The sequence below is a fragment of the Bubalus kerabau genome, chromosome 13, assembly GCF_029407905.1.
Source record: "Bubalus kerabau isolate K-KA32 ecotype Philippines breed swamp buffalo chromosome 13, PCC_UOA_SB_1v2, whole genome shotgun sequence".
Taxonomy (NCBI): Eukaryota; Metazoa; Chordata; class Mammalia; order Artiodactyla; family Bovidae; genus Bubalus; species Bubalus kerabau.
Window position 1 is genome coordinate 47,115,979 of NC_073636.1, and position 24,041 is coordinate 47,140,019.

Genomic DNA, 24,041 nt, shown 5'->3' on the forward strand with positions numbered 1-24,041 from the left:
GCAGAGGAAAATCACTTGAATGAAGAGGCACCTGCCTCTGCCACATCCTGGCCAGGGGTTGCTGAGCGAAGGCAGGGTGTCTCACCTGCATCTGTTGGGGTTCCTGAGACTTGCCTGTAGCCATCATAGGTGTTCCTGGCTGTGGCCTGCCACATGGCTCTGTCTCACTCATCTCCCAGGTGCATCAGATCCTCAGATGGTCACTGTTAACCTCAGGACCGGGAACACTCTCTCAAAAGAAAAAGCTGGGGTTCCTTCCTGGCCCTCTGTCCCTCAGAACACGCCTGAAAGGACAGAACCAGGAGATGACTCACAGGCTGTCATGAAGCTAGAAGCTGTGCATTGGGCTCAGTCTGTGCCTTCAGAACAGAGTGTTTGTCCTCAGAAAACTTTTCTTACTTTTAAATGAAGAATGCACTTGCTTGGTTGCCATTCAGCATGAGGTGAGAGGCGCACAGTGGCACTGGTGATGGAGTTTTGAATCTTCTAGCCACGAGTCCTGTGCACACTAACCTTGTCTTAAAGGGCCTAAGGAGAAACAGATTTTCCAAATTTTGAGTGTTGTTGAGCTTCACAGAACAACTTGGTCCCATGTGTATTTCTTTATTCTTATTCTTGGAATGAGGGGTGAAGGCTGGTTTTTCACTTGAGAAGTTCATAGTAGTAGAAAGGGATATCCCCCTGGGACTGTGCCACAGTGGGCAGGTGTGGACGGTGGTTGTCCTCTCCACCCTCTTGAGGGTGCTGAGTTGGTCTGTGAAGGCCAAATGACAATAGAGTAGACCTGTGGGCTGGTGGGAGCTGTGAAGCCAATTCCCATCTGCCAGCATGGGGAGTGGCAAGGCTATGCCAGAGGTGAAATTGTGCATTCAGTTCCATAGACCAGAGACTGAGTGAGCCCTGAGGCCACAGGAGTCCAGCCCGGCAGCACTTGGCGCATCAGCATCTGCCTCTGGACTCAGAGGGGGCTCGCTGTCCTGCACCAGTGCAGACTGTCCGTACCTTAGAATCTAGCACGTGACCCACTTGCTGAGAAGCTAGCACTTTGGGCAGACAAACATCAAAACTGGAAGAGCACCAGCTAGTAGTGTCAGGGCCACAAATACAGAGTTCATGAAAGAGGGCTTCCATATACTCACCTCATGTTTACTAGAGAGAAGCCTTCTCATGGGTATGGCTGATGTTCTCTGACTGGGAGACTGAGATGGGACTGGGTAGGGGATGGTCATGTGCCACGTTTAATGTTGCTTGAGAAGTTACCTGTCACAGACTGCGGGTGTGGAGAGACTGCCTAGCAAGTGACGACACACATCAGCTCTGTTGGAGAGAGGATGATAGTGAGAGAGAGGTTTGCACTCAAAGGTGGTCCACCTTTTCTTCCACAGCACAGGAGAGTTTGTGAGATTTTGTGGCCCTACAGCTCAGCTCTACAGAGGAAGGCCCCAGCCAGCACAGGCCAGAAAGAGCCGTTCCAGGGAAAATCGCACAGGCAGCATGGGAGAGGGGAGCGCTCCAGCCGCAGGACAGTGGTTCTCATGCCTCCTGAGCAGCTTCTGTGGAGCTTTTTCCGCATGGTGGTGGTGTGGGGGTGTGGGTGGGTTCTCAAGGATCAGGCTGAGGGTGCTGACCCGGAGTCCAGGAGAACTGACCTGTGGAGGGCTGAAGATGGAGGCTCTGGGGTCAAGCTGGGCTTAACTTCAGGGGTCCAGGTGTGTGAAGGAGACTCTGGAGACCCTCTGAGAGCAGGCAGAGGGGTCTTATCTCAGCCCAGTGAGCAGGAAGGGCTGGCTCTGCGAAGTGGGCATGCACCTGGACCTCTGAGTATTCCAGACCAAGAAGATGCTGAGGAGCAGGTGCAAAGCTGAATTTCATGGTAGCCACGGATCCTGATCCTGGTTTCTCTCAACCTCTCCTCTGTGTTTTAAGGTCTTTAGGAGGAGATGTTAGAAATACAGGACCTCGGGGACAACAGGCCTCCATTGTGAGCCCTGACAGGTTGACAGTTGCCCTGGGAGCTCCCCTGAGCCACTATGAGTGCCCTGTTTGTAGGTGGTCCCTGAAAGTTCACGATCACAGAGAAGTGCTTGTCTGTCCCTGAACCTGGCTACACAGCCATCTCCCTGCCCCTGGCCTGGTCCAGCTTCTGATGATGTGATGCCCACATTCACAGTGAAGTGACAGATTATATAATTCTCTTTGAAAAAGCTCTACTTGAAGGAAAAGTCTCACAAGGGTCCTGGGTTGGGAAGGTCCCCCTGCGCCAAGCACCAGGCTGCCTCCCCTTCTTGGGGCTTCAGGGCCATGTGGAGGCTGGTCATGCAGGATTCCTTGTTGAGAAGAGCTTGTCAGTCTGCAGTGAGATGTGGGAGCTAGGCACTGGGAAGATGTGGTTCTGAGATGTTGATGCTGCTGATTTTACTGCAGTGGGAAAGAAGGAGCTGATGGCCTCACCGCAGTCCTGATGTTTCCCTTCCAGGAATGCTGGCTGCTCCACAGCTTTGTTTTCTGAATCATAGCTGGAGGGAGTGGTGGGAGTAAGGAAAGTGAATTAACTGACTTGTGGGCAGCTGGGTGCTTGGGATGGTGCCGCCCAGGCCTGTCTCTCCCACAGTGTCTGCTCCCAAATGCTGCTGCTCAGTCCATGCAGTGGTGCCCTCACTCCATGCAGCATGTTTGTTTCCGTGGTGGGCATGGGTGTGATCATAGACTTCTTGGGGTCAGTGTCCTGACCAGAGGCATGTTCTTGGATCCTCTCTGTGGCCTATGGTCATGGTGTTGTTCAACCAGAGGGGAGTGAAACGAGACCCCATGAGCGCACCAGCACGCACCGAGCTCCCTGTGTGCGTCCCTCACAGCAGGCCAAGGGGATGGTGCAGATGACAGGACTGAGGCCAAGCCCGTGCCCTGTCCAAGGTTAGGCAGCGGGCAGAGAGCATAAGGTTTGGCCCCCACCATGCAGACGTCAGCCGAGCCCTGAGACCATGCTTTGTCAAGAGAGCGGCCATCACCTCTACTCGTGACCTCATCTCCTTGCTGCTGTCTCCAGGATGCAGGAAGTCAGCAGATTGGGTTCTTGCTTGGAAGCTGTGGGGTGACTGTAGCCTTGACGAGCGATGCTTGCCACAAGGGGCTGCCAAAGAGCCCGACGGGGGAGATCCCACAGTTCAAAGGTGAGCCCGGGCTGGGTGGGAGGGTGTGCCCCATGGCCTGTGCTAACACGCTGTCCACACAGGAGGTTTCCCAGCCTGCATGTGGCAGGCTTCGGCTCTTGGAGGCTAACAGCACCTTGGCCATGCCCTTAGACTTGGTGGAAACACAGAGACTTGATCTGGCCTGTGCTGCTGTGGATCTTGCCATTAGCAGGAAGGTGGTGTCACACCTGTCTTCTGAGTGATGCTTGCCTGAAAGGAACTTGTTCTTTATTTCCAAGGTTGGCCAAAACTATTATGGTTTGTCACAGAGTCAAAACATCTCTCTAAACCTCCTCGAGATTGGTTCCCGCACATTAAGGATGCAAATAATGACACTGCGTATATTGAGGTGAGTCTCTGGATCTGGACAAGGTGGGGAGCTGAGTGACGCGTGCTGCAACCCTTACACAGCTCAGGGTCAGCGGCGGCTGTGGGCCTGGATCTCTACCCTCCTGGCCCCTTCTCATTGCAGTACAAGACGTGCAAGGATGGAAGTGTGCTCGGGGTGACCGTGACGAGGATTGCGCTTCTGACCCACTGCCAGGCCCTCACACAGGCGTGTGGCTACACAGAAGGTATGGGCAGACCCCTGCTGGGGTATCCTGACCCCAGATCCATCCCTGAGAAGTGCGTATTGTGCCCACCAGTCACGAGGAGAGTCGGATTAAGTTTCTCCCCGGCTGCCTTGAAGGTCCATTTGTTGGACGGTTTAGTTGGCGTCTTACTAGTCTGCAACCAAAAGAGACACCATAGGCTGGGGCTTGAACTGCAGGTGTTGCCGCCTCACAGTCTGGAGGGTGGAGCCCAGTGCCCAGGGCTGCAGGCCCTGGTTCCTGGCCTGTGACGGCGCCTCTGGCTGTGTCCTCACAGGGCCTCCTCTGTGTGCCGAGGGAGCTCTGGAGTCTCTTCCTCTCCTTGTTAGGACACCATTCTGTTGGTCAGGCCCCGCCCTATAGGCTCCTGTTTAACTGTCTCCTCAGAGTTCCATCTCTAGACACAGTCACACCTGGGTTAGGGCTCCAGGGTAAGAACTGGGGAGAAAACAGTTCAGGCTGTAACACATAGTTGACATGGTTGGAGTGTGTTCACCCCTGGATGCACACCAGAACCTCTTTGGGGTCTTTACAGACATGCCCCGTACTACAGCGCTCCCTTCCCTGTACTGCCTCGGGTTCTGGGGCTGCGCTTCACAGTCGAGCACTGGCTTCCATGATGTGCTGTCCTTGCGCTGCTTGGGGTGGTCCTGGGAGCGCAGGGATAGAGTGACTGAGGTAATAACCATGCTGACAGTGCTGACAGTTCCTGGGAGGAAGGGTCAGATCACATACCCATAGCGCCCTCCACTGGAAAGGCTGCCATCAGGGGTCCCCTGGCCATGTCGCAGGCTGCCGCCATGCTGGAGTCTCTTCCTGGAGTCGGTCAGGAGTCATGGAGGAGACTCTTTGCTCTTCTTGCTGTTCTCATTCTCTGTCTCACCATGCTTCTGGCAGTCTCCCTTCTTAAGAGCAGTGCACTGTCTCAGGAGATGTTCCACTGATGTCCGGTTCCTGGACAAGTGTCCAGATGTTTCGCACGTGAAGACACGTCACTTCTGATGATCACCCTGTTTGTCAGTTTGAATTCCAATTTTTTTTTCACCACCTCATGACCTGTATTCCTTACCCTAATTTCCCAAAGGTCCAGAGCCGTCACTCTTGTGGCCACTGGGGAGGATAGATAATGTAAATTTGCTCCCTAATTCTCTGCATTAAAAAATCTTGCATAAAATAGAATACAGGCTGTGTATTTTGAATGTCCCTTTTTGAAATGGGGGCAAGGCGCCTGGTATGAGACTTTGGCGCACATTCTAGTGGTGCGTTTGCTGGAAGTCACCTCCTCCTGCAAGTACACAGCATTTCCTTCTCTTGAGAGAACATATGAGGGACATGAAAAGAATATTTTAAGAAAGAAAAAGGAAGAGAGAGGTAAAACACATTATAAAAGGAGAAGGAGTGGGGTGTTTTAAGTGATGGTTGAAGAGCTGCTGTTCCAGGCAGGCCACTGTCTCTGAGCCTCTGACTGGAGGCTGCAACATTTCTACAGAGACAGTGGAGTGATATGTTTCTAAGACCCATTCCTTGCCACAGATGTGATACTGAATTTCCTTTGTCCTTTGGTCTGTGACTGTCTTTTGTTAAATCTTTGACTGTCTATTTGTACAGCTGAAACGATTGTGAATGTGTTGGATTTCAAGAAAGACGTTGGGCTCTGGCATGGAATCCTTACGGTGAGTGTGACGGCCTGGCTCTGCTGTCCTGTTTACCTTTGCATGTGCTACGTGTCAGGGTTAGAGTTGTGATCTGACCCCTTCCTCCCCCATGATAAAGAGAAGCTGCCATTGCTGGAGGTCTTCGGTTGTCAGCTAACATAACCTCCAAAAGCTCAGCAAACCAGAAGGTTGGTAGCTGGTGGCGTGTGTTGGGGGCCACGCTCTGGGGCTGCAGTGTGACCATGGCCTTTCTCAGGCTCAGGAAAGTTCAGGATCTCCCTTCCCATGGGTGGCAGCTCAAATTGTCAAGCTCAGAAACCTTTGTGTCTTGCGTTTGGGTCAGTTTGCCCACACATCTGATTTGGCTGCAACATTCTTGTTTTTCTGTGAATTGTTGTTTAATGAACATTTCAGGAGTTATGCTGCAGGGGAAACATACAGATTTCCCCTTGGTCAGAACTTCAGCATGAATTGTAGAGGCCTCGTTTTTGTTAGTGCTGTGTGAGAAGTGATGGCCTTGTTCAGGATGTGTTCAGCATTACTGCTTAGAGGCTTCCTATGTCTGTTGTACATGTGATGATTTCCACTCACCCATTTTTCTTTTTAAGTTTCTTATGCTGAAACTTTATATCTTTTTTGAAGCAAAAAATTCTAGTAGTTTTACACAAGTGATTGGAACATAACTATAAGAAGTGGGATTTGTTATTTCCTGATAAACCAGAAGTTACTAGAACAAGAGCTTGCAAGCATCCTGCAGACAAAGGTTTGGGGCTCCACCTGAGCAACTTCTTCCCATATGCACCTGGACACTCATCAGTAAGACATACAAGCACAACCCCACATGCACATTCCCCTTGTCTCCTGGTGTTGCAGGAAGAGCGCAGCCCAGAGGACCCAAGTTGGACTTTGGTCCTTCTCCTGTGGCATGTGACATGGCACATCGCTTGCTCCCATGCCCAAGAATCGTTTGTGGCCCAAGTCACTCTGAGCCTCAGTTTTCCCATCTGTCCAGTGGAAATGATGACCTTTTATGAGAACCATATGGCCTCATGTGTAATGAGTACCTGGCCCATCTACTTACTTGACAACTGTTGCTTTTGGAGTTCTTTTGTGACAGTCTTGCTTTCAAGAGTTCTGTGGTAGATCTCATGAATGTTGTCACCAGCTGGTTGCTGTGCTCTGGGTTGCTGCCCCAGGAACTGGCAGTTGCGAATCTCTTTCTGGTTGCCACCTTCTGGAGCAAGGCTGGTCCCTGACTAGACAGCTCCCACTCTTGCAAAGCATCATCTTTATGATGAAAAATGCTTCACACCTGCATGGAGTGGGCAACAAGCCCGAGGTGTGGGGTGAATGCTGACGGTGAGCAGGCTCACAAGTGCAGGGAGGGGCACATGGTCCTCTTCCGGCAGAGCTGCTCCAGAGCTTCTGCGCCCTTTTGTACCACTTCCACCCACTAAGAGGGCAGAGCTGATGGGGTAGGTTTGTCCAGTGTGTCCCCACATCGTGGTTCCTTCTTGCCAGCTCAGAGGGTGCAGCCACAGAGGATGAGGATGAGCCACGTATGAGTCTGGGCTGCACGTGTGAGTGCCGACCCGTTTACCTAGAGAGCTAGTTTTTGTCATCCATTGAAAGAAATAAGCGCTTTTTCCAGGCCCTGGTCTACATGAGCCAGGCCAGACAGAAGAGTGTTCAGACAACTCTCCCCTACTGCTTGGAGTTCAGCGTAACATTTAATAAAGGAAATTAAGTTTGTGGATCAAAATGAATAGAGTACACTAGAGAGTTAAGCTTCAATACTGAAAGCCCAATAAAAAGTGATTGTTCCACTTAAGTTTTTCTAAGAAAAGGATTTGAACTTAGACTCTTGAATTGTATCAGTAGAAGCTGGGGGCGCCAAGACACCCTCTGAGGAGTCACCTCCATGCCCACAGCCTCTTGGAGGGTCATGCCCATGTGGACTTTCCCTCACCACCCCCTGCTTACCCCCTTCATGGGATCCCCACACTACCCCACTGCCCACTCACCCCTGTATCCTGCTTCCAGAGCGTCATGAACATGATGCATGTGATCAGCATCCCCTATGCACTGATGAAGGTGAACCCGCTGTCCTGGATTCAGAAGGTCTGCCAGTACAAAGGTGCGTTGGGGGGCTGCCGCTGAGTGTCAACACATCCCACGATACAGGCGGTCACTCACTGCACCTGCTTCTCCTTTAGCAAAAGTGGCCTGTGTCAAATCCCGGGACATGCACTGGGCCTTGGTGGCGCACAGGGATCAGAGAGACATCAACCTCTCCTCTCTCCGGATGCTGATAGTGGCCGACGGCGCAAACCCCTGTAAGTGAAGGACCAGGCGGGCAGGAGGAGCCTCATTCTCTGGGCTTTGGTTTCCCCTTTCCTAGCGTTCATCTTAGTGAAGGAGAGTCTTACCAGGGCCTCAAGGCACCAGGGCCTGAAGGTCCATCCACAGCCCTGGGGTGGAGTCCTGGCTCTTCTCCTTCCTGATTCTGAGGAAAGGTGACGTGTTAAACTCTTCTCTTTCTTTGAGCTGCAAGACGGTACCCAGTCATCAGATATGCAGCAGTCCCTATGTACAGTTCTCAAGCGCTCAAGAAATACTAATTATGATTATTTTATGGTCCACAGCAGGTTTATTGATCAGGAAATTTAATTTGTCATTTTTAATGGAATTTCATTATCAAATTCTGTACCAGAAACTACCTGGATAAAATAAATGAGCAATTGCACAGAATACTATTAATATACCTTGAGAACTATTTCAGTCAGTTGAAACAGAAACTCTGCTAGCTTGTATTTCATGAGAAGAGCATATAAGCTAGAAGCAAAGTGAATGAATGAAAATGAGTGAATGAATGTTTCTGATCACATTGGTAAACTTTGCGGCATCTGTGTTTCTAAATTAAAGCATCATACACTTAAAGAACATCTGATCTGCAAACAGGTAATTTTGTATATTAGTTTTATAAGTGATTCTTCTGTTTACAGTAGAACTCCATAAATTGTGAGCTGTTTAATACACAAATGGTTTTACCCATAACTCTGCAGAGTAATAGGTTTTAAAAGAAGCAAGGTAAACTTGTATTAGGGACTAGTTTAGCTGATAGGTTCCTAATAACTGTATATCTTGATCTCATCACTCATATTAATATAGAGGAATGTTTTCTTCATCTAGTTGGCTTTAAAGTTCTCTCTTGGAACATGCATGTGAAAAATGGTAGAACAAGTGTCAGACAAGTTATTAAAGTTAACTTCTTCAGTCAGAAAAAATGTATGGTTAAATATAGAAGTTGCGTTTTTTAAATTCTTGAGTTCTGTGTTTGAGAATAATATCAGCTTTCATTGTAACAGAAATGGTAGGTTATGTTAAATGAAGTATTTGTCCATGCTACCTAATTCCACATGTGCCTAAATTGTAACCTCAAAGGCATTTTATATTATGGGATATTTTTAATTGTCCACTGTCATCCCCTCTTTCTGTTTAGGGTCTATTTCTTCCTGTGATGCATTTCTCAACGTCTTCCAAAGTAAAGGTCTACGCCAAGAAGTCATCTGCCCCTGCGCCAGCTCACCAGAGGCTCTCACTGTGGCCATCCGGAGGTACAAATCCATTAACTCAGTGGGCAGCCTGGGGAGGGGTCTCATTCAGCAGCTAACAGAGGCCCGGAAGTCTTTGCAGTTTATCTTAGTGTGAGAATAAAAATAGGACCCAACTTTCAAGATGAGTTTTCATTCTTGTATATGCTAGAATGGATTTTCTTAAATAGTCTAAATTCATTAGTTAGAAACTTACTTATCACTCTGGAGATTGACTGTGATTCCCAGGTCAGTGGAAGTCTGTCTGTAGGTAGGCTGAGCAGTGAACCTCGTCCTGGCAGGTTATGCATATTTTCATTTGCTTGTATTAGGCTCAGGTTTAACTTGAAGCTCCAGTACTTTGGTCACCCGATGCGAAGAGCTGACTCATTGGAAAAGACCCTGATGCAGGGAGAGATGGAAGGCAAAAGGAGAAGGGGACAGCGGAAGATGAGATGGTCAGATAACATCACTGACTCATTGGACATGAATTTGAGCAAACTCCGGGAGATAGTGGAGGACGGGGAGCCTGACATGCTGCAGTCCATGGGGTTGCAAAGAGTCTGACATGACTTAGTGTCTAATCAACATCAACAGAACAGAGTAAACAGATGAAACGAAAATTTTGTGGCCACCCCTTTTCCCTTTTACACATGGTTTTTATGTTGTCTTCATTTTCGGCAGTTCTACACACACTACACAGTAAACACGCTGGTTTTCTGAGCTTTTGAACTATTCAACAGCACTTCAGAGGAATCTGGGGCCTGGGGTCTTCTGCTGTGTGGAGCTGGGCTGCCAGGGCTCTTGCTAAGGTCAGCAAATGCAATGCTCTTGGTCCTAGGTTACTCTGGCATCACTGCCCATTTCAGAGCCATTGGTGCCTAGCAGAGACAGGCTGTGGTTACGGCTCATAAGAGCTGACTTTGTCCAGGGTGAGAAGGGCTACAAGGGCCTGTCTGGATTTGTCAGTGGTTCCCAGAAACACCTATAGAGAAAATAAGCTTATGGTCACCAAAGGAGAAGAGGTGGGGGTAGAATAAATCAGGAGTTTGGATTAACAGATACACACTGCTGTTCACTGAACACCAGAGACATGCTTTAGAGTAGCGGTCCCCGACCTTTTTGACACCCGGGACCAGTTTCCTGGAAGACAATTTTCCATGGATGGGGAAGGAGGGGGAGAGGGACAGGTGGTGGTTTGGGGATGATTCAAGTGCATTACTGTTTATTGTGCACTGTATTTCTATTATTATTGCATCAGCTGCACCTTAGATTATCAAGCATTAGATCCTGGAGGTTGGGGATCCCTGCTGTGCTTAGCATGTTGTTGTTCAGTTGTTCGGTTATGTCCAGCTCTTCCATGCCAGGCTTGCCTGTCCCTCACCATCTCTCAGGGTTTGCTCGAACTCATGTCCTTTGAGTCAGTGATGCTGTCTAACCATCTTATCCTCTACCACCCCCTTCTCCTTCACCCTCTACCACCCGCTTCTGCCTTCAACCTTTCCCAGCATCAGGGTCTTTTCCAGTGAGTCAGTTCTTCTCATAAGGTAGCCAAGGTATTGGAGCTTCAGCTTCAGCATCAGTCCTTCCAGTGAATATTCAGGGTTGATTTCTTTTAGTATTGACTGGTTTAATCTCCTTGCAGTCCAAGGGACTCTCTAGCACCACAATTCAAAAGCATCAATTCTTTGGCACTCAGCCTTCTTTGTGGTCCAACTCTCACGTCTGTATGTGACTACTGAGAAAACCATCGCTTTAACTATACAGACCTTCCTTTGTTGGCAAAGAGATGTCTGTGCTTTTTAATATGCTATCTAGTTTTATCATAGCTTTCCTTCCATGGAGCAAGCATCTTTTAATTTCATGGCTGCAGTCACTGTCCACAGTGATTTTGGAGTCCAGGAAAATAAAATCTGCCACTGTTTCCATTTTTCCCCATCTATTTGCCATAAAGTGATGGGACCAGATACCATGATCGTATTAGTTTTTTGAATGTTGAGTTTTAAGCTCTGAGTGGTTGTATACGTGGAAGATTTCTAGGCAGAAGGTGGGCAAGACAAGGAGTTATTAGTGAAAGAAAAGAAAAAATGGTTTCTGTATGGTATGTTTTATTCGTTTCTCCTTTTTCTGTTTCAGGCTTTTGGTTTGTGGTTTCCATGAAACTCATATATTTTTTTTTAATTGGAAGATAATTGCTTTACAATGTAATGTTGGTTTCTGCTATACAATAGCATGAATCAGCCTTAAGTATAAAAAATATGGAATGCTTCCTGAATTTGCATGTTATTCCTGCACAGGGGCCATGCTAGTCTTCTCTGTATCATTCCAGTTTTAGTATATGTGCTACTGAAGTGAGCACTGTATATTTCTTTTTTTTTTTTTTTTTAATTTAATAAAGTTTTATTTTTCAAAATGTACAGCTAGTGGGACCTGTTCATGCATCTTCACCAGCAGCTGGGGCATCGCCACCCTTGGTGTTTCTGGTGTAAATAACTTGAGCTCTGTGCTTTGAAACCAGTTTAATAAGTCCTTTACTAAGGAGTTCCTGAAGGGCTGCTCTGGCCAGGGAACCACGAATCTTCAGTCTCTCAGAGACGACAGCTGGAGTTATAAGCTTATAGTTGGGAACTTCTTTACAGAGTTTGTCATATGTTGCTTGGTCAAACAAGACTAGGTTATTGAGTTTGTCCCGAACTTTGCCTTTGGACCACTTCTTCTTTTTGGCCTTGCCCCCAGATTTGTTCACTGGATCTTTGTCTTTCTCGGCTGACTTTCCGGCATCTTTCTTCTTCTTGTCGTCCTTGGGCGGCATAGCAAAGCCCGGAGAGCAGCTACAGCCACTGCAGCCTCGTTAAGATGTCGGACAAAAAAAAAAGAGCACTGTATATTTCAACCTGTGTATATATGCATCTGTTTTAAGTTGGTGGTCACTTAAGTTTTCAGTAAGTTTGAGCACATTCTAAAAGCACTCCATTTTTACTCTCCATTTTGTTTTTGATGTCCTGATTTGCATTTTTTATTTTGGTGAGTTGCCTAACTGCTTATTGCGGATGTAGATTTTACTACTCGTGTCTTTGAACCTTCCTTCTAGCTTCACAGGTGGTTGATCCACTACCTTTACCACTACCACTACCTGTTTGCCTTTACCAGTGAGGTTTTTCTTTCATAATTTTTTATTTCTAGTTATGTCCTTTTCCACTTATAAAAGTCCCTTGAACATTTCTTGTAAGAATGGTTTAGTGGTGATGAACTCCTACAGCTTTGCTCTTCTGTAAAATTCTTCTCCCTTCTTCAAGTCTGAATGAGAACCTTGTGGGTAGAGTCTTCTTAGTTCTATGTTTTTCCCTTCAGCATTCTGAGTATGTCTTGCCAAACCCTCTGGGTTGCAGAGTTTTGCTGAAAAGTCGACTGATAGTCATAGGTGGTTTCCCTTGTATGTAACTAGTTGCTTTTCTCCTGCTGATTTTAAGATTCTCTCTTTATCTTTAACCTTGGCCATTTGATTCCAGTGTGTATTGAGGAGATCTCTTTGATTTCATCCTGACACCCACAGTATTTCCTGGACTTCAAGGTCTGTCTTCTTTCCCAGGTCAGGAACGTTCTCAGCCATCGTTTCTCTAGACAGGGTTTCTGTCTCTCCTTCTGCGACCCTGTACTGTGAACATCGGCGCGCTTGGCGTTGCCCCAGAGGCCACGTAAGCTGTCCTCCTGTCTTTCGTTTCTTTTCTTTTACTGTTGGATGATTTCCACTGCCGTGTTCTCCAGATGGCTGATCCGTCTCACGTTCTCTAATCTGAACTGTTGGGTCCCTCTAGTGTCATTTTCATTTCTGTTATTCTTTAGTTCTGTTTGGTTCTTTTTACATTTTCTGTGCCTTTGGTGAAATTCCCAATCAGTTGCTCCATTCTCCTCCCGAGTTCAGTGAGCATATTCATGAGCAGTAGTTTGAACTCTGTTTGATAAATTGCTGATCTCTGCTTCACTGAGTTCTTTTTCCGGGTTTTTCTCTTGTTCTTTTATGGCTTTGACCAGGTAATGTCATGTCTGAGGTGCCCTGTGGTTCTGGAGATACAGCACCTGTAGGCAGCACACATCTGTCTGCAGTGCCTCAGAAAATGGTTTACTTTGTGCAGTAAAGTGAACAGAGCGCTGGTGATGACCGGCCTCAGACAGCCAGCAAATTCCCACGTGCTGAGCTGCTCACAGAGGCTAATACGCCATTGTGCTACCTGATGACCCATTTTGGTTTTGATGTGACTTGAAATCACAAACTTCATTTCCATCATACCTGGTAGGAGAGAGGTCCTAGGGGGCAGTTCAGGGTGCATTTCAAGACCAGCCAGGTGCTTGTCATGGTGTTATTTACCTTGAGTTTGTCCAAAACGTGTACATTTGAAAGAGTGCTTTTCAATCTTAGGTTGATTTTCACAGCCATCTCCTGTGATAGAAAGGGCGGAGTCACTGTGGACCAGTTAACCTGTGCCTCCTCCCGCACCTGACACACTAGCCCCAGGCCCGCACCCTGTACCCCTCCAGGCTGTATGCAGCCTGTCCCTCCTGCTGCCCCTCCCCAGCTTCCCGTGTGCTCCCTGCCCGTGAGGAGTTCAGGCTAGATCCAGGGGCATGTGGAAACTGGGGGCTGGTCTTCATCTCTTGGGTCTTGGCCACTGTGGACTCAGTTCTCCTTTCACATGGGAAGGAGAGGTGGAGGCCAAGGAGACGTGATTTTTAGTTTAAGCCTCCGCTACCATCCTCTCTTACCCTCCACTGGAGCCACATGCACACCCCACACCTTCCACCAGCTCCAGCATCCTGTCCAGTTTGCCAGGGGACATCCAAGCCCAACACTTTCTTCCACCAACTCACCGAGTTCCTGCCCTTCTGCCCTGCTGTCCCATCTGACCAGGAGCCACAAGGCCACACAGTCTGGTCATGCCCCTTCTTGGTCCCATCCTCTCTCCCTGTGGCCAGACCTCCTGGTCTCTGGTGTGCGCCTAGGGCAGCATGGCTGAGGCCTGCCCTGACCACCCCGTGCTCACGTGACTCACTGTGATGCCCTCTCAGCATTTGCTTCCTTCTCACAGGCTGGCAGATTCACTGGTGTATTATTGCTTATTCTCTGTCTCTGTCTGGCTGATGGTTGGTGTTTAGTATATATTTTGTTAATAGATGAATAAAAGAAAAATGGAAAATATGTAAAGTGAGGCATAAAAGTCACTTGCTGTACAGTTACAATGACCCTTTGTAATTCACCAGCAGCAAAGGCTGTGAAGAGTTCAGCCCTTTCCCGCATGTCTGTGTACTGGATGTATACACTCACCTAAGCAGAAAGATGTAGGTTTGCATTTTACCTGAGTGAAGTTGTGTAGGGTTTTGTTTGTTTGCTTTAATTTCACTTGACTGACTAGGTGCAGCTAACTGCATAAAGTTATAGTATCATGATCTGATGCTCTGAGAAAGCAGCATCAGCAGAAAGGCCGTGTCCCTACTGCCCACGCCCCTATGAGTCTGGTCCTGAGAAGGGCCGAGACAGGGGAGAGGGAGAAGGCATGGACACAAGTAGGGTGTGGGGCAGCAACTCTGGGGTGATGCTCTGATGCCAGGGAGGACCTGCATGTGCTGCATGTGAGCTGTGAGTGCTGGCTGTGCAGGGAGGGCATTGCTCTGTGACGGTGTCATGCTCAGACGGCGTGGTGGTGAAGTGGGTGACAGGGTCTCTGTCTCAGGGGTGAATGTAGAAGGAAAACACATGCTAAACTCTTGTTTAGAACCTGTTTCATTCACCATCCTTGTTTCTTACATGTTCATATTTAAGTTCATTTTCAAGCAAACTTGTGAAAACACTCATATTTTTTTGGAACATCTTCCTCTACAGGCTGTGTGACCAGTGACTAGAGGTCAGATTCCTGTTCTGTCTGGTATCCACGCACATGGCTGTGTCTACAGAATGGTCTTGCTTTTGGAATATGAATTTCTCTTTTTGTGCTTTGTGCTTATTTTTTTCCCAAAACTTGAAGTGCAGTTTGCACATGTAAGAAGTGAGAGGGCAAGTTATTAAGTAAAAACAGCTTTGATCCATTCTATTCATTCAAGTTTTGAGTGGGGGCCTGGGAGGCCTAGTCATTGCTCCTGTGGATTTGGGAGTGAGGACAAACTGGACACGTTCTTAAATATTATAAAGTCAGCATGGGAAGCATTGCAGCACTCACACTTTGTCTACTACTTACTCATAGGATGATCTTTAAAAGAAAAAGTAAAAAAGTGAAAAACAAGTGATTGGCTGCCTTGTCAAGTCTGTTTCTGTTGCTGAGTCCTTCATTCTCACTTGAAGGGTTGGGAGCTGATTTTTTCCTTTGTGCTGTTGTCTGAGCATTTGTGTCCTATCTGAATAACCTTCCCAGGACAGCTTGTTTTGCTCTGTGGTGAAGAAGAAATTGAACTTGCAGTGAAGAGCCGGGAGCAGATGATTGCCCGCTTGGCTTTTGTCCATTTAAGTAGAAACTGGGACTGGGTGGTTGGCCTGTGGTCCTCAGTGAAGAAAAATTGCTGCTGTATCTCCACTGCTCAGACTTTCAGAGCCTTGGCCCTTTCTGAATATGTATCACTCTGTGATGGTCTTCTGTTCAAATGTTTGTAAATCTGCAAGCCAGCTTGTTACAGGGAAGCTGCTTGGGCAGCCAGTGGATCTGGGTGTGGAAGCCAGGAGGGCTGGCCTTGTGAGGCTGCTCTGAGTTGGTCCTGCCAGAGTGGACACCAGGTTTGGTGGCTTGGCACCCGTGGTCATGGCCACTAAGTATGTTGATGTCCCTGTTCTTGAAGGCAGCAGCAGGCCTCTCACCTACACAAAAGGGAGTGTCCAGGAAGGTTCGGGTGCGAGGAAGTCACAGTCTCCTCCGGATTCTGCTTGGAAAGGAGCAGGGAGTCCCTGTGCACTGGAGAGCTGGCAGCAGGGCCCTGGCCAGTGTCTGGATGCCAGTGTGCATCCAGATGAATGTTTAGTATTTTTTTCTCTGCAGGCTAGTTGTAGAATAAAAAATACTGGAGAAGTAGGATCCATGATGCCTAAACTCAACAAGAGAATTACAAAACCAGGATAAGATGGATTCCAGTAGGTTGTTTTCTGACTGGGTTTCTCCTTGGTTGCATTTGATTGTGTCTCCCTCTAAAATATAGATGATGGAGCCCATTGTTTAACAGCAACATTGTGATAATATTGATTGAACTAAAAAAGCTTTTTGTGACCCTTTTAAATACAAGGTATTCTTTCAGTACCATGACACTTTGGCAATTAAAAAAAAGGTGTGATATATATATATATGTATATATGTATGTGTATGTATATATATATATATATATATAAAACACAGTAGTTAAGTCAGTAATTCCAAAGAATGGTAAAGATACCCCTGTGCTACCATAAATATTTTCCACTTTGAAAAAGCATCTAATTTAGTAGTTAGAAAGCTGGGCGGAAACAAAGGGCAAAGATAGCAGACGTGGAACTGTCCTTACATTGTAGCCCCCAGGTGAAACTGAAATTTGACGATTTCTGACAGAGGCAAACCAACTAGTGATCCAGACTGAAAAACAGTTAACACAGCCTATGGGGTTGAAGTGGGGGGTTTTCAGAGTTTGGAGATCCATAATCTTATTTTGGCTTCCCTGGTGGCTCAGAGGATAAAGCGTCTGCCTGCAATGCAGGAGATCCGGGTTCAATCCCTGGGTTGGGAAGATCCCCTGGAGAAGGAAATGGCAACCCACTCCAGTATTCTTGCCTGGAGAATCCCATGGACAGAGGAGCCTGGCGGGCTACAGTCCACGGGGTCACAAAGAGTTGGATACTCCTGAGAGACTTCACACACAACCTTATTTTTAAAACATAAGAGATAAAAATACATTGTCATTTTATCTAAAAATTTAGCCAAAAATTTAAAACTTCTCTAACACGAAATAGTTTGGAGATGATAATCATGTAAATTAAAATGACTTAATGAGGTAGCAGTGAAAAGCAGAGTAACCATGTTATCTCATTGTCCTGACCATGTATGTTTGAGTTGATTTTACTGTATTTGGTGTTATACTGAATTGAGCACAGAAGTTTGCTTTGATGGAGACTGAGGTGCACAGAGGGAGATGCTGGGAAGTAGCCTCCCTAACCCCAGACTTGCAGGCTGTCTCCCTGCTGGTTCTGGATGATTGCTCTCTGACAGGGAAAAGTAACCAGGACAAATGAAGAACACATCTTGTAAACAGTGTGTATGGTGTGATCCCTTTTCTGGCTGAGAGAAAATTAAGCGTCTGTAAGTAATAGATTTAGCAGAAAAAAAAAATCTGCTAACTACATACTTACTGAATAGGTAAGGATGTGATATAGGGAGAAACGTTCCTTTGTATGTTACTCAGCTCTTAAAATGGTTTTTTAATGTGGCATGTATTGCTCTCATGGGACAAAACTACATTAGGGATAAAACTACATTAGGGACAAAACTACATGAAAATAACTCCTAATTTGGGGAGTACTATGTTTCAACCTTGTGTCTTTGTTGTCCCGGCTAGCCGAGGGCTTGGAGGATGGCAGTGGCACTAAGAAGATGTAGTTACCTTGTTGAGTCCCAGCAGCGGAAGTCCTCAGAACCTTTGTTGCTGACTTGACCCCACTTACTTGGCATCGCTGCATGTTTGAGCCTGGCTGGCTGTTTGCAGAGTGTTGATGTGTTCACTGCATGTGCGGGAGCTCTTTCTTTGGGCTTTGTAGAAGCTTGATCAGCTCAAGGCTGATCATGTCAAGTGTGTTAGAGGCTAAAAATGGCACCACAAATAACAGTGGGTACAGACTGCCCACTGAAGGCCTTCTCCATCAGCTCCTTCCTTGCAGGGCCTCTACTTTGGCTTCAGATGGGATTTTCCCTTTTTCTACCATGGTGGTATTGGCCATTCCTAGCTGTGTGCTTTCTTAGAGTGTGAAGACAGCTCTGTGTGGTCCTGAGATTGCCAGGGTGATTCCTCCTGTAATTTGTGTTCTGTGTGAGATGCATAAGCACACTGTTCATCTTGGAATTGAACCTGGAAGCTGACAGTTGGGTCTGTGGCACCCTCGGCCATTATTTAGTTTACTTGTTTTGATTATTAGAGTAGATGTTTTGAAATTCCTAAGAATCTTGCTTATTGAGATTGGTTCTTCTGCCCTCACCTAGTTTCTCTCCTTGGACTTTTTATTTCCTGCTACTGCTAAGTCGCTTCAGTCGTGACCGACTCTGTGTGACCCCATAGACAGCAGCCCACAAGGCTCCCCCGTCCCTGGGATTCTCCAGGCAAGAACACTGGAGTGGGTTGCCATTTCCTTCTCCAATGCATGAAACTAAAAAATGAAAGTGAAGTCGCTCAGTCGTGTCCGGCTCTTAGCGACCCCATGGACTGCAGCCTACCAGGCTCCTCCATCCATGGGATTTTCCAGGCAAGAGTACTGGAGTGGGTTGCCATTGCCTTCTCCTAGGAGGGTGTTAATGGAGCAAAAAGATCACCTGACTTGGTTAATAGTCCTGGAAATACAAATTGAAACAACAATGAGAAATGCACTTTACTCACCATATTGGAAACAGTTATAAGGTTGGTGATCAATGTCAGCACAGGTGTGTGGAAACGGGTAAGGCTGAGGGCAGCTTAGCACTGAGGTGGAAGACACGGGTTCTGAAGCCATTCTGGGCATGCTGCCTGGCCAACCCCACCACCGTTGCCCTGGCGGTGCATGTCCTGTCTATGAGTGAGGAATGGTCATGCCTGTCTCATGGGCTTGTGTGAAGAAGACATTAGTTACCATACATAAAATGCTTAGAACAGCATTCTGAGTCCACTCAGTGGACTGTGAGTGAAAACAGTAATATTCATTCACTCTTGGTGGGATTACAAAATGACACAGTCTTTTGAGAAGGTGTATGTGTGCATACTTAAGTCGTGTCCGACTCTTTTCAACCCCAAGGACTGTAGCACACCAGGCTCCTCTGTCCATGGAATTCTTCAGGCAAGAATATTGGAGTGGGTTGCCATTTCCTTCTCCATTTTGAGAAGGTGTTTAGGCTTTATTAAAATTTTAAATGTATATGCTCTTTGACCCCTCCATTCCCTTTCTAGGTATGTATCTTACAGAAATATTTCCAAATGCATACAAATTAAATGAAAGAAAAATGTGTTCATATTATTGAACACCATATAATAATTAAAGCAGGTTAGTTCATTGGTGTGTCCAGGACACATCCTGTGTGTGTTAACATGCACACACCCATGTGGGAAGTTCTTTGAGGTGTTTGGTGAGAACAGCAAGTTGCAGAAGAATGTGCACATGGGGTTCTGCTTCTCTTTGGTGTAAACACATTTGTATGTGCGCATATTTTATAGGCAATAAGGCCAAAAAGGCTGAAACTTCACTCTTGCTGTGAGTAGCGGCTACCAGAGGAGGGAGTGGGGCTGGAGGTGAGCAGAGTCTTAGCCTTCTGCCGTATGTTCTCATGCAGAGCTTGCCGTGTCCATACGAAGGGTATGCTCATGGTACTCATACCACTGTTTGAAAATTTCATGAAAAAACTTACAGTGAACTAAAAATTGCCTAGTCTTCTAGGCCAGAGGCAGGGAAAGTGTTGGGAAAGGAGACAAAATGGTTGGGCAGGGGCTCCTCTGTGGGTCTGAATCTCCACAAGCCCTTCCACTCACACAGGCAACTAAGTTAATATTTCTGAGGCTTGGTTTTCTATTTTGTAAAATGGGATAGTAGCAATGCCTTTGCAGGTTCACAGTCATGAGTAAGTTGGTGTGTAAAGGGCTCAGGAATATCTGGCACATGAAACACCCAGTTGAGCACAGCTCGCAGTCCCTCCATGACACAGCAGGTCCTGCGGAAAGGTGGGGGGACACACAACCAGGATGGCAGGTGTGTGAGCAAGCGAGCAGCAAGGCCAAGTACTGTGCCTGGGAGTTAAGGTGCTTCTGTGCTGCCTTCTTGGATGTATTTTGCAAAGCTGCCAAGAATGTCTGATTTGCAGGGACTCTGTTAAATATAATATATGGCATAGATTACAGTAATGCAGAGTTAGTGCTGTTGGTTTACATTTAGGTGAGTGAACTCAGTCTTCCCATAACTAGCATTTTACAGACATAATTGAAAAATTCCTGTAATAAATGCAGTTCATGATTAAGTGGATCTCGTAACTCAGACAGACTGTATACACTGCTGGGTCGTGAAAGAACTTCTCCCTCCCTGCTTTTTGGTCATAACATACCAGTTCTTCCCATACTTGGGATATGTCTTGGCTGGTTCAGCGTTTTGCTTTCATGTGGATTTTTAAAATAAAAACAGGCGTACCTATAAATTTTATTAAGAATGTTCATTTGCTTGGGCTTTTATAACAGTTCACAGCTCTGGGGTCTTAGTGTCTGAGGTTAAGTTGTCGGCAGGGTTGGCTCTGTCTGGAGCTCTAAGGGGAATCTGTTCTGGGTATCTGTCCAGCTTCTGGTGGTGTCAGCAACCCTGGCTTGTAGACCTATAACTCTTTACTAACTACTTATATTCTGCAAAGACCCTGTTTCCCAATAAAGTCACGTTCTGGATACAGGGGGTTAGCACAGGAACATGTCTTCTAAAGGGAACACAGTTCAGCCCACAGCAGGTGCTCAGGCTAACGATTCTGACTCTAAACATGGGGTCTTGACTGAGGATGAGGGTGAGGGAGTCCTGGCCCCCTTAGGGTTTCTCCGAGGCTCCTCTTTCATTTTACAATTTTATTAGGGCCTTTGGAAAAGATACAGCCAGAGCAGTATCAGTTCCACTGTTTGGGCTCATTTCCAGGTGGTTTCGTGTGGGTCTTATTATTTGGGCAACTTTGCTTTTGTATTCTTTAGTGCTACTCTTCTTGATTGTTACAGATGGAATAGTTTGGTTTTCAGACTCTTACTTTTTTTTGATTGAAATGTAATTGATATATATGCTTCTTTTTAAAATATACCAATAACTTGATTCAAATACCCGTTATTGCAAATTTTAGCTTTTTTTTCCCCATTTATGTTTTTTAGTTTCATTATAAACCTTCATGAAATACTTTAAAGCCATATGGCAGACTGCTATCTATAGTTTGTATTTTAGGTCCTAAAACACCTTAGGCGTTTGTATTGGGTTGGCCAAAAAGATCGTTTGGCTTTTTCCAGCAATCTTACAGAAAAAATATTTGGGAAATTAGAGAAACAAACGTGATGCTTACCTAAATTATATTCTCTCACTTTGCTCACATTGAAGAATCTTTCGTTTTCAGGGATAAAATCCATGATCTTGTAAATGTTTTGTTTATTCACTGATCTAGTAGCAGACATTTTTTACTGGACACAACTCCAAGGGTGGGGGTTCAGCAGTGACCAGAGGAAAGCCCCTGCCCTCATGGAAGAGGCCTGGGTGGATGGTTAGAAGGTACCTGTTGTGGAGGAGGCCATGGAGGTGCTGTTAGTGGGGTGATGAGCCACCCTGGGGGACAGTGAAGGACTGGCCATGAGGCACCCTGCCGGAGGCAAGGAGGAGGCCTGGGCCCCAGGGAAGTGGGTGGGCATGGAGGGCGAGCCCTACCAGATGCCGAGTGGAAGCAATGAGGACTCGAGTGGGGGTGAGCTGGGGCAGTGGTAGCAGACCCCGGATGTGTGAAGCTGTACCTTCCCTAGCTGCCGAGCACTTGATAGCTGCTCTCTCATCCACATAATTGCCAGTTCTTACAACTGAGAGTGTGCATACTCAGCATACGTCTGACCTGGAGGCCACACTCACAGTCTGGCATTTCTGCTCACTGCTGTCATTCTCCTTCTGGAGACTTGAGTTTCCCTTCTGAGCCATTTTCAAACCTAGGAGATCCAACCTTGCAAGGAGAAAGAGTAAGTTGGAGGAGTTGGTTGGTGTCTAGTGGACACATGTAAGGGGAAGGCAGGGAGACAAGGGAGCCCTGTGGGATCTCCATGCTTCTCAGGAGTCTAGCAGTTTTTAGGAGCAGACCTCAGTGTCTCCTGAGCAGAGAACACAGGGTGTGTGACAGCTGTGTCTGCCCTTAGGGCCCGAAGGAGAAGCCTTGGTGTGCAGGTGGCATGTGGACACACGTGTCTGTGTTCAGACAGCTGACGTGCTTCTAATCAGATGCAACCTGTCCTCATAGGCCCACCGATGACAGCAACCAGCCCCCAGGCCGTGGCGTCCTCTCCATGCATGGGCTGACCTATGGGGTCATCCGAGTGGACTCAGAGGAAAAGCTGTCTGTACTCACCGTGCAAGACGTCGGCCTCGTGATGCCTGGAGGTGAGGGTGGGTGTGGGTGCAGAGCCACAGACTGGAGAACTAGCACCCCCCAGCCTTTCCTGCAGGGCCCGCCTTGATGGGGAGTCTGAGATAAAGATGGAGCTTCCCGTGGGACAGGGAGGCTTTCTGTTCAGACAGGCTCAAGAGACTGGAGCAGGTGTGCCGTGTTCATTGGTTTCAGGGCTCAGACTGTCCTGGAGGCCGTGTGCACTGGCTGACGACACACGCCATGTGGTCTCTTCTCAGTGTCATCCTCATGTCTGCATGGTGTGTAAATCCCATTTACACCCTAAGCTTACAGCAGTGCACAGCTATGAAATGTTGTTTTACCGCACCAAGAAAATCACAGCTTGCTTCAGGGACTGTGAGGGCCTGTTCTCTTTCACTTGTGGTTTTGCTGCAGATGCTACTTCTTTTTGTGTTCTTTTTTGTACCCATTCATTTCTCCTCTCCAGCTCCCTGCAACTCCCTCTCTAAAGTAACGTGTGCTTGCTGTTTTGCATTCAGCCATCATGTGTTCAGTGAAGCCTGATGGGGTTCCCCAGCTGTGCAGGACAGACGAAGTCGGGGAGCTCTGCGTGTGCGCGGTGGCCACGGGCATGTCCTACTACGGCCTCTCGGGTATGACCAAGAACACCTTTGAGGTAGGTGGCAGGTGAGCCCCATCAGACAGCTTTTGCCAGGTGTGTGGAATAGATGTAAAAGGAGATGGTGATTTCTCAATAGAACATGTTCATGGTAATTAAAATGGTTGTACTTTCTCCTGCCATTTTTTATAGCTTTTAATAAATTTGGCTTAGCAGCCTTGTTTTCACCTCATAATCAGAGCTGAGAAAGAGCAAGTACAGTTTCTCTAGAGGCAGCTTTTTTCCTCATTGCCATTCTCACCTATCTAGAAAGAGCAGCAGCTGATGGGTGGGGGCTGGGGAGCGCGCAGCCCTGCCGAGGCGGAGAGCAGCGGCCTCGTCAGGGACTGTCCGCCTTGACCAAGCATTCGCACTGCACAGCTGCCTCCACCACACAAGTGTGTGTCCGTGCTTTGTGCACATGGTGTGGCATGCAGTTAGCACACAGAAGTGCACACTGCCTGGTAGACCCAACATTCTCAGAATTCTTACCATTTCACCAAGTGTGCTGACCTTAGGAGGAGCACACTTTGACTAAGTTGTATGTTAGTAAATATGAGTTGATTGGGGATAAATTTTTTAAAGGCTATAAATAGAACTTTGGATGTGAACACATGTGATGTGGCTTGTACAGGCAGATCAGTTGGGTCAGGATTCAGGTTTCTAAGTGCCCTTGAAACTGAGCCAGACACAGTCTAAATAAAACCTATCTTCTTTTCTGTGTGGCTTATGTGTTAGGTGGGAGGAAACTAGGGGTCGAGTTTGAACTCATGGTGGGGCTGCTCCCTCTGTATTTTTGAGTGTGTTTCCAGTAAGGAAGACAGCAGTCTAATGAACAGGAATCATTTTACTACTGACAGATGTTATTTAAAGTGCACCTTGCTTCTCCATTTAACCATTTTTATGCTGTGGTTTTATAAGTAGAAGAATGAATTAATGTTCGTTAGACTGTGGCAGGCCTCTTCAGAGGGCCCTGCGTGTGGGCTGGGGACGAGTTGTGAGAATGGGAATGGGGATGGGGGATGGGTGTGCAGCCTGGCACTCATGGCAGCTGTGCAGACCTGGGCT

General features: G+C 47.1%; 2 protein-coding genes and 1 non-coding gene across 10 annotated transcripts in view; 1 reads left to right on the forward strand and 2 right to left on the reverse strand.

The window, feature by feature from the left end:
• Positions 1 to 24,041, forward strand: part of DIP2C (disco interacting protein 2 homolog C) — a 310,450-nt gene that overhangs the window by 213,485 nt on the left and 72,924 nt on the right. For all 8 annotated transcript variants that reach the window (XM_055544182.1, XM_055544184.1, XM_055544187.1 and 5 more), the window contains 9 exons: positions 3,047 to 3,170; positions 3,431 to 3,540; positions 3,664 to 3,766; positions 5,393 to 5,457; positions 7,483 to 7,576; positions 7,656 to 7,775; positions 8,942 to 9,056; positions 22,208 to 22,347; positions 22,855 to 22,991. In XM_055544182.1, the coding sequence (XP_055400157.1) occupies positions 3,047 to 3,170; positions 3,431 to 3,540; positions 3,664 to 3,766; positions 5,393 to 5,457; positions 7,483 to 7,576; positions 7,656 to 7,775; positions 8,942 to 9,056; positions 22,208 to 22,347; positions 22,855 to 22,991 (1,008 nt within the window). The remainder of the gene's footprint in view (positions 1 to 3,046; positions 3,171 to 3,430; positions 3,541 to 3,663; positions 3,767 to 5,392; positions 5,458 to 7,482; positions 7,577 to 7,655; positions 7,776 to 8,941; positions 9,057 to 22,207; positions 22,348 to 22,854; positions 22,992 to 24,041) is intronic.
• LOC129626316 (U6 spliceosomal RNA) lies at positions 11,285 to 11,391 on the reverse strand. Its single transcript, XR_008701922.1, has one exon. It is a non-coding gene; the product is annotated as a U6 spliceosomal RNA (small nuclear RNA).
• Positions 11,398 to 11,896, reverse strand: LOC129625629 (40S ribosomal protein S25-like). The gene has a single exon (XM_055544207.1). It carries the CDS (start codon positions 11,842 to 11,844, stop codon positions 11,467 to 11,469), a length of 378 nt encoding a protein of 125 aa, XP_055400182.1. The 5' UTR covers positions 11,845 to 11,896; the 3' UTR covers positions 11,398 to 11,466.

Excerpts from the sequence above, each read along its gene's own strand:
- LOC129625629 (XM_055544207.1), bottom strand. The coding sequence starts at position 11,844 with ATGCCGCCCAAGGACGACAAGAAGAAGAAAGATGCCGGAAAGTCAGCC.